This window comes from Talpa occidentalis, unplaced genomic scaffold (assembly GCF_014898055.3).
Source record: "Talpa occidentalis isolate TD23 unplaced genomic scaffold, MPIMG_talOcc4v2.1 talOcc4.8, whole genome shotgun sequence".
Taxonomy (NCBI): domain Eukaryota; kingdom Metazoa; phylum Chordata; class Mammalia; order Eulipotyphla; family Talpidae; genus Talpa; species Talpa occidentalis.
The window spans coordinates 67,098,191-67,107,613 of NW_023605194.1; the positions used below are offsets into that span (position 1 = coordinate 67,098,191).

A 9,423-nucleotide genomic window follows, 5' to 3' on the forward strand; every position below is an offset into this window, starting at 1 on the left:
GGGCCGGCGCGCGGCGGGCGGGCGGGCGGCGGGGGGCCGGGAGGGGACGGCGCGGGGGAGGGGCGGGGGCGGGGGAGGGGCGGGAGGCCATTGTCTCGGCGCGGGGTGGGGGTGCGCGGGGCGGGGCGGGGCGGGACGCCTCCTCGGGGCCGGCCCGGGGCGCAGCGCGGCGCGGCCCCGGCACTCGGCCCGCGGCGCGGGGCAGCGCTCACCTCGGCGGCGGGGCGGGGCGGCGGCCGGCGGGCCATGATCTCCGCCGTGTCCAGCCCGTGGCTCACGCAGCTCTCGCACTTCTGCGACGTTGCAGCCTTCACGGCCAGCAGCCTGAGCAGCCTGGGGGCCGCGGGGGGCTTCCCGGCCGCCGCGTCGCCGGGCGCGGACCCCTTCGGCCCGCGCGAGCCCCCGGCGCCGCCGCCGCGCTACGACCCGTGCGCCGCCGCCGCCCCGGGCGCCCCCGGCCCGCCGCCGCCTCGCGCCTGCCCGTTCGCGCCCGCCGCGGGGGCCGCCACGAGCGGCGCGGCCGAGCCCGAGGGCCCCGGGCCAGGTGCGCGGCCGCCAAGGCGCCGGTGAGGAAGAACGCGAAGGTGGCCGGCGTGAGCGTGCAGCTGGAGATGAAGGCGCTGTGGGACGAGTTCAACCAGCTGGGCACCGAGATGATCGTCACCAAGGCCGGCAGGTCAGGGCGACCCCCGCCCGCGGCGCCCCACGCGGGGCGGGTTCGGGCAGCGCCTTGGTCCGACCCGCGCGAGCGGGGCCGAGGAGCGGGGTGGGGGCGCCCGTCCACCTGCGGGGCCCTGTGGGCGCCGCCAGCTCCTTCGCTCCCCGCGGTCCCGGCTCCGGCGACCGCCGCCCCGCCCGCTGGGCTGGAGGGCACGGCCGGCGCGGGGACCCGGGAGGCGGCGGAGAGGAGCCGGGCGGGGCGGCCGCCGACCCGCGGCCCCCGGACGCCGCGCTGCCGCCCGGCCGGCCGGCGGGGAGCTCGTCCGCTGGGGAGGAGGCTGCTGCTTCGGAGGGGCCTCGCCAGCCAGGTGGCTCCAAGCAGTCCCACCTCAAAGGCAACTATGCACTTCGCTCGCCTAGCTTAATTGTCAGAGGTACCTGACAATTGTCTGGAAAATTTTAGGAGAGAATTAAGAGCCGTAAAAACGGTGTGCTCTTTCTGATGGAGGCTGCTATCCAGTTTTCTTGGCCTAAATTGTGCTTGATTGTGGGGCCTGCCGGCACTGCCAGGCCCCACCGCCTTCCAATTGGCCTGTATTTGTTTTAAGGACCCAGAGAGAAGGGGAACAAGTTTTTCGATGCAACCGATTTGACCAGCAGACAAAGGCGGGTGTCGGGCTGTGTCTAATGTACACACGGAGACACCAACGCCATATCTGCACAGCCACGGGGAGCTCAGGGCCTGTTTGCAGATCTTTCTCCGCAGTTTCCCTGCCGGGCCGTCCTCCCTGGGGAGTCTGGGGCCTGTGCCTGACTCCAGCGCTAAGGGTATTCACCAGGCTTCTCTTGGTGGCCGGTCTTCACCCCAGGAGCCTTCATACCAAAACACCCTCCAGCCAGCAGAGGTGGGGGTGGGGTGACAGGAGGCCTGTCCAGGAGGGTCGTCATGGCATCTGTTTTCTGCCCACCGCCCTGGGGGAGTCGTGTGTGAGAAGGGATGGTGGGAAGGCCAGGTGGGGGCCAAGCTTTGTGTTTCTCAGGGCCCAGCAGCTAGCAATCACGACAGGGTCGGCCCGCGACAGGGTCGGCCCACGGCAGTAGCCCATCTGGGAGCTACTGAATGTCCTTTCCAAAGCCCTGATAGGTACCAAGTGGCGGTCCAAGGGAGGGGAGAGTTAGAGGACTGTGAAGCCACATCTGCCCTGAGTAGCTGTCTTGGGGTTGTGGTGTGTGGGTAGGGAATGGGGACTCGTATGTGTCCTGGAGGAAAGTGGGAAGACACCAACATTGGGTCGGAGGGTTCGAGAGTTGGGCGGAATCTGGAGCTGTGGACTCCCAAGCGTAGGCCTGGCTGGAGAGATTGGGAAGTAGCCACAGACCCAGCCTCAGAATCACACAGACTACCCAGTTTCACTTTGCTCTAGCCTATCTGGGAGCAGCTCAGTTCAAGCTGGGGAGGCTCTGCCAAGGCCTGAGAATCTCTGGGCCTTTGTGTCTCAGGAGTCCTGCTGTGAGGGTGCTGCCAGCTGAGGCTCGCTCCAAACCAGAGGGGCCACCAGTTGGAGCTACCAGTTGGGAATTGGCGATTGCTAGGCCAAGTCTATGCAGGCAGAGGTGACAGGAGACATAATAGGCCATGTTTGGGGTGTGGAGGCTCAGCTGTAGCGCTGAGTTAGCTGTTTTTTGTGTGTTTCAATAAAAGGGGGAAAGGGACTGCCTTGCCACTCTACTTGCCTGAGGCTGGGCAGGGGACCAGTTGGGTTCCAGCCGCTGTATGAGGGAGATGAGATTCAGGGATTACTGAACATAGCAGCCACAGGGAGGCCAGAGGGAAGGGCTGAGCAGCGGTGTTGTGGTCCTGGACTGCTCAAAGTGGGGGTGGCCCTGCCCTCCCCCACCTGAGGTGACCTGAGACTCTGACACCCTCAGGCGTATGTTCCCCACGTTCCAAGTGAAGCTCTTTGGCATGGACCCCATGGCCGACTACATGCTCCTCATGGACTTCATACCTGTGGATGACAAGCGCTACCGGTGAGCACCTAGTGTGTGCGTGCCAGGCCTGGGAGGGCACCCCAGGAAGCCGCTGGTCCCTGACTGATAATGGCTTCGAGGGTGTCCTTTGTCATTAGTGACCAGATGGTTCCAGGCACCTGCCCTGGTTGCCCCACCGACCTGTTCACCCCTGAGCCCTGTCAAATCCCAGATGACGAAGGAACCCCACTCCCATGGGTTCTCAGGAATTCCCGGAAGGAGACACAGGCTGATTGCACCCCTCCCCGCTGTTGGTCCCAGAGAGCTTCCCATCCTGGCTAGTTTGGCTCTAGGCAGGCAGACCCGCATATCCCGCCGCCTTTCATGTCTCCCTCGTGGGCACCTTATCCCCTTCCCCCATGCCCGGAGATGCTGGGCCCCAGGAGCCAGGCAGGAAAGGTGGGGTGCCCGCCCGAGAGAGATTATGCAGGGCGGGCCTCAGCCGCCTGGACAATTAACAGCAATTAATAAAGAGAACCTGAACCGCCCTGTGCCTGAGGCTGCGGAGGCCAAATCCGGAGACTCTGGAGACCAGCCGGGAGGTCCATGGTGGGTGGACCCGGGTGCAGCGAAATGCGGCAGTGGCGGCAGCAGCGGCAGCGGCGGCAGCAGCGGCAGCAGCAGCAGCAAGCACAAGGCCTCCTCCTCCCTGGCTTCCTGCTTCAGCAGGACGGCTTGTGTACCAGGACGGGGAGTTTTCTATTTTCTCCACACTCCCCCTTGGAAAAACTTCCAGCCCCGGTGGCTGTTTGATTTCATGGATGGGGAGACATCAGAAGTACTTTCACGGTTCATTCGCCGCAAGGCCCTTCTCATTCACCCCAATGTGACATGACCCTTGCTCTGGTGCTGCCTTAGGTACGCTTTCCACAGCTCCTCCTGGCTGGTGGCTGGGAAGGCCGATCCTGCCACGCCAGGCCGAGTACACTATCACCCGGACTCCCCAGCCAAGGGTGCACAATGGATGAAGCAAATTGTATCCTTTGACAAGCTCAAGCTGACCAACAACCTGCTGGATGACAATGGCCACGTGAGCACTCCCCTCCCCAGACTCCACACTGTCCTGGTGCAGCCCCTCTGGAGTCGCTGCCCACCAGAGCCAGAGGCAGAGCTTGGGCAGCTTGGGGTGTGGATGAGGGTGTGGTGAAGCAGGGGTTCCCAGAGCCTGGTAGGCCTCCAGCTTATGAGAGAGGGTTACCCTCCTTCCTCGCCCCCTCCTGATACTGATATTTTGCTGGCATTTTTTTTTTTAACTGAGAAAGAGGTAGGGGCGGGAGACTTTGCAGAAACCAGGTCGGTGATACAGCCTCAAACCTGCAACCACCCACCTCAATTCTCAGGGACCTAAGGAAAAAGAATTGAAGACCTGCTCTTTTGCCATTAAGAGCATCTTTTCTGGTGGTCCCCAGTTGGTGCAGTTGCCTCTTGGTCCACGTAACCCAGCTTCATTTGGGGAGTAAAGGGTTTTGCCCAAATTCTTTGGGAACTTCACTTGTTATCTGGACCTCTGCCCATATCATAAGCGCTGACTTTGCTGCCTTGCCTTCCAGATTATTCTCAACTCCATGCACAGATACCAGCCTCGCTTCCACGTTGTCTACGTGGACCCACGCAAAGATAGTGAGAAATATGCAGAGGAGAACTTCAAAACCTTTGTGTTCGAGGAGACACGGTTTACAGCGGTCACTGCCTACCAGAACCACCGGGTGAGACCTGGGGACCTGCGAATTCAGCACTCTGGGAAGGGGTGCAATTTTTACTTGCTGCCTGAGGGACAGGTTTGGACCAGGAAACTTCGGGTCCCTGTGGAACACAGTGCTGCTGGTGCCTCACCCCCAGAATCTCAACAGCCCCCTCCCCTCTGCTGCAAGTGGGTCCAGCCTCCTATCAGGTTGATCTCTCAAGGGGCAACTGTCACTGTGGCCTTAAAGTCTGTTTTCCAAACCATTCCGGAACCGCCCCATCAGTTTACCCAGATTCCTAGGGAGTCCCTCAGCTCTCTACCTCTGTAGGGATGTGGAGGAGTGGAGGAGACGGCTTGGGGTAGAATAGAGGCATTCCCTACATAAAGAGAAGGCACCCAGAGTTGGTAACCCAAGAGGCACAACCCTGGGCAAGAGGGCAGGCGGCGGCCCCTCCATGTCTGAGGAGTGCAGAGGCTCCCTTCCTGCTAGCACTTTCCACCCTGAAGGTCGGGTGGCCCCTGAGCGGTTGGCTCATTTTGTTAGTACTCCCGTTCTCCCTGCAGATTACACAGCTCAAGATTGCCAGTAACCCTTTCGCCAAAGGCTTCCGAGACTGCGACCCTGAGGACTGGTGAGTGCGCTCCGCGGAGACAGCGAGCAGCCCGGCTCGGCTCGTGGCCCCCGCGCTGCCCTGACCCGCTGCTTGCCTCCTCCTCACAGGCCCCGAAACCACCGGCCCGGTGCGCTGCCGCTCATGAGCGCCTTTGCGCGCTCGCGGAACCCGGTGGCCACCCCCACGCAGCCCAACGGCGTGGAGAAAGGTAGGACCCGGGTCGTAGGGCCCCGGGCGGGCGGCCGCGCCCCGCCTTGCCTGCGCCCCCGTGGCGCTCGCGGCCTTCGCGCCGGTTGCACAACGGCGGTGGCGGCGGGCAAGCGCGCACTCGCCCGCCCGGCCCGACGGCTGCGCCCCGCCCGCTCCGCCCACCCCGGCTGCTGCCCGCGGAGGGGCGCGGGCCCCAGGGGAGAGCCCGGGTCTCCGGCTGGTTCGGAGAGAAGGGGCGGGAGCGCCCGGGAGTGCGGCCTCGCGCCCGCTCCCCGCCCCGGGCCCTCGGCTGGTCTGCGGGTCCTCGCGGGTCCTCTCCGCGGCCCCGGCCACAGCGCGCGCTCCTCGGCTCTCCCCGCAGACGCGGCCGAGGCCCGGCGGGAATTCGAACGAGACGCGGGCGGGCCGGCAGTGCTCGGGGACCCGGCGCCCCCGCCGCAGCTTCTGGCGCGGGTTCTGAGCCCCGCACTGCCGGGGGCCGGCGGGGCCGGCGGCCTCGTCCCGCTGCCGGGCGCTCCCGGAGGCCGGCCCAGCCCCCCGCATCCTGAGCTGCGCCTGGAGGCGTCCGGCGCGCCCGAGCCGCTGCACCACCCCCCCTACAAGTACCCGGCCGCCGCCTACGACCACTACCTCGGGCCAAGGCCCGGCCGGCGCCCTACCCGCTGCCCGGCCTCCGCGGCCACGGCTACCACCCGCACGCGCACCCGCACCCGCACGCGCACCCGCACCACCACCACCACCCGGCCGTGAGCCCGGCCGCCGCCGCCGCGGCCGCTGCGGCCGCCGCGGCCGCCGCCAACATGTACTCGTCGGCCGGCGCCGCGCCCCCCGGCTCCTACGACTACTGCCCGAGATAAGGCCGGCGCCCCCGCCCCGCGGCGCCCCGCGCAGCCCCGAGGGCCGTCGCGGCCGGTCCAGCCAGCCCCACGGCCGTCGACGGACAGCCCCCGCGCCCCCGCCGCGAAGCCCTCGGAGCCCCGCGGCCGGCAGAGCCCGGCTCCCCGCCGAGCCCCGCGCGGCCGGCCCGACGGCCCGGGGCCCTCCCGCAGTGCCAAACGCCGGGTCGGCGGTCAGCGGCAGAAGGAAACGGTATTTATTGTTCTCCGCGAGACCGCACCCCCCAGCCCCTGCCGAGCCGGCAGTTGCAGTGTAGACGACCTAAGAGCCGAGTCTCAGGCGGTGTAGATACGTGTAGATATGTGTAGATACTGTAGATACCGCGCCCGCGCCGACTTGATAAACGGTTTCGCCTCTTTTGGAAGCTGCTTGCGTGTCCACTTATTCGCACGGGGGTGTTCGGGGAGAACGAGCCCAGGTGTCAGAGGTCGCAGCTTCCAGGGACCGAAGAGCGGGTCGCGAGCAAAGCGGCTACCCCGGCGGCGTCCTGCCCGCCCCGCCCCCTCGGACACCTTCTTCCCGACGCTGCGCCCCCCCCCCCAGCCCCGTCCGGGCCACGCCTCTGTCCGTCCTTTCCCCGCCTCCTCCGGGCCCGGCCTCCGCCCCTCCTCCCTCCTCGCCTCCACCCCGGCTTCCCGTCTCAGCTGTCCCCAGTTTTCGCGCCCCGGGCCCCGCCCCAAACCCCAGGTGCGCACCCAGACCTTCTACCTGAGGTCCTCACCGCTCAGTGTCCCTCCTCGGGAACGCGGGCCCGCACCGGGCGGATGCTGCTCTGTTTGCACTTCCTGGGATCTGAGAATGACGCTGTGACGAGACCCCCGTCAGCGGGGCTGGGAAAGGGAGAAGCCCTGACTCTGATGGCAGAAAGACAAAAACAGGCAGTTCTGCTCTTCCAGCATTTCCCCTGACCTGGCCCTAGTCCAGCCTGTGTTTTCCCCTGTTTATTGACTTTATTCACTGCGAGTGTCCCCACGGAGTGACCTGGACAGGGGGCACAATGACAGTGGTCATGAGTCATCTTAAAACCTGTGTGGAAAGCATTTTTCCCAAGCCAGGTGGTGGGGGACCTCTCCCCATTAACTCAACACCAGGGATGGGGCCAGAGGAACCCTTTGATCCCACCCTTCCTGAGTCCAGGCAGGAAAAGCTGACAGCCGGTCAGCGTCAAGGCTGCTAACTTAGACACAGGATGAACGGGAAATGCAAGTGACTGAGGTTCTGTCTCCCTTCTGTGCCTGTCTCAGTGTGTTTGTGGCCGTCACTGCCACGTGGCTGTAGCAGCCTGGGTGCCACCTCCCTGAGGGCACTTATAGGCAGTTCCCCATATTTGCCTGGACTGGATGTGTTCTTTCCAGATGCATTAGTCCTGGTGGTGTGAAGTGGACAAACTTAGCAGTTGGACAGCAGGAACTGTCCCCATGAGGTGGGTCTAGAAAGGGAGGGTGTATTTGGCGAGGCTGCTGAGGGGTGAGCCCTGGAATCAGAGCCCTCCCCCAAACCTTTCAAAAGGGACCACTAGCGCCAGGGTGTGAAGACTCCTGCAGCATCTGCCCAAGTGGCCAGCAGGCTCCATAGACACAGCATCAGGGACAGGGACACATTCCTAAGGTAACTCTGGACACACATCCTGGAACCACATCCAGCCCCCTACTACCGTAGGTCTCCCTTTGGATGAGCCACATGCACCAGGGGGTTCCTATTGCTCCTGGAAACCAGTTTCACATTTGCACCACAAATGCACCCCATGCCCCTCCTTGTCCTGGGAGATCTGCAGGAGTGACAGACAGGATGTGGTTTGCCCTGCAAAGCCAGTTTCCCTTGTGGGTGCTGGGCACCTCTCCGGGGCACACTGTGAGTGTCAGACCTCTCTCTGCCACCAGTGGAATGCAGCCACTTTGCACACTCTCAACACCTGGGCCTTTGTGTATGTGGTGGGGGTGGGAGGCACTGAGGGAGAGCAGTTGGAGAGGGCTCTGTTTTGCCTTGTTCACATTCAAAGTGAGGAACCCCTCTGAACTGAAGATGGTGCTGATGCCTGTGCAGGTGGAGGGAGATGCTGCCCAGTGTGTGGCCTTGTGTATACCCGTCCTCTGCTGCAATCATCACTCACTTGAGACTGAGAGCCACTGTCCAACCAGGTTGCCACCAGCCATAAAAGTCATTTGTATTTTAGAGACTTAAAATAAAAAAAATTAAACATTCAGTTCCTCACTGACTCTGTTCCACACACTGGGATAGCATTTCTTGCTGGTCAACCCACTGGACACTGCAGATGAGGGCTTTCTCCATGCTGGGAAACAGCTCCCCCCAAAGCACAGGTTTTCTCATCTCCTCGCAACTAGGAGTTTGGCTGACTACGAACTTCGAAACAGGATCCTAAATAGGATCATCATGCAGCGAGGCGCCCAGGCTGCTGCTTCTACTCCTTGTGTGTTTGCCAGGCTCAACTACTTAGTTGTCTTAGGATGGACACTGGGATGCTCCAGTGCTTCAGCGGGGCCTACTGTGTGCAGTATGTTGGATGCAGGTCATTCGTCACTGGGCTGCTGTCTTCCTGCCTTTCACCTCGGGGTGGAGGGAAGTGCTGACAGAGGACACCCAACTTCTGTTGGGGGCTGTGTTTCAGAAAGGCACTAGAGCCCTCTCCTAGTCACTCATTCCTTCGGCAAGTGCTTAGGGAACTCCTCGGCCGCAGGTGCTGTGGCTCTATTGATGGTGTGGGGCTGACAGTCCTATGGGAGCTACCCTGGACTGTCCCCAAATTCCCTAGCACTCAACTCTGCCAGCAGCTTCCTTCTGTGCTCATTCTCTCCTTCCCCTCCTGTTTCCCTGCTTTGGGCACCCTTTTCCTCCTCCAAGGCTTGTGCAGTGCAGTCCCACCCAAACTGTCTCTAGTTGGGCTTACCCCTCAGCTGTTGGATCCCCCCCAGAACACCATCCTCAAGTTCTACAGGGGCCTGTTCTGCTCCCCTCACCTGTCTCCTGGAATCCAGTGGATAGGAAAAGAGCTTGGACCAGAAAGGACCCCAGACTCTCCAGTCCTTGAAGCCCTTCAAAAAACAGTGGACATCCAGTGTGTGAAATAGATAAACTCTTGAGTATTGGAGGGTGGGGCCTGGCCACTCCCCTCATCATGCTTTTGGGTCCCACGTAAGGGATCTAAGGAACCCAAGGGCCCTGGCTAGCACTTGGGTAACCCTGTCATGACAGGAAAGACAGGGCCTGCTGCACTGCCTTCCTCAGAGGAATCTCTAATGCTGATATATGCACTCAGCTCCCTGGAAGGCTTGGGAACTCTGCGCTGCCATGTAGGTCTCTACCGACACA

At 62.9% G+C, this 9,423-nt stretch overlaps 1 protein-coding gene across 1 annotated transcript; it reads left to right on the forward strand.

Annotated features, from left to right (window-relative positions):
* The first annotated feature begins 246 nt into the window (after nucleotides 1-246).
* Nucleotides 247-6,056, forward strand: TBX1 (T-box transcription factor 1). Its single transcript, XM_037495930.1, is given in 9 exon segments — nucleotides 247-541; nucleotides 544-676; nucleotides 2,590-2,691; nucleotides 3,550-3,721; nucleotides 4,242-4,397; nucleotides 4,940-5,007; nucleotides 5,097-5,197; nucleotides 5,561-5,833; nucleotides 5,836-6,056. Coding segments are annotated over 9 exon segments (1,521 nt in total).
* Nucleotides 6,057-9,423: the final 3,367 nt, after the last annotated feature.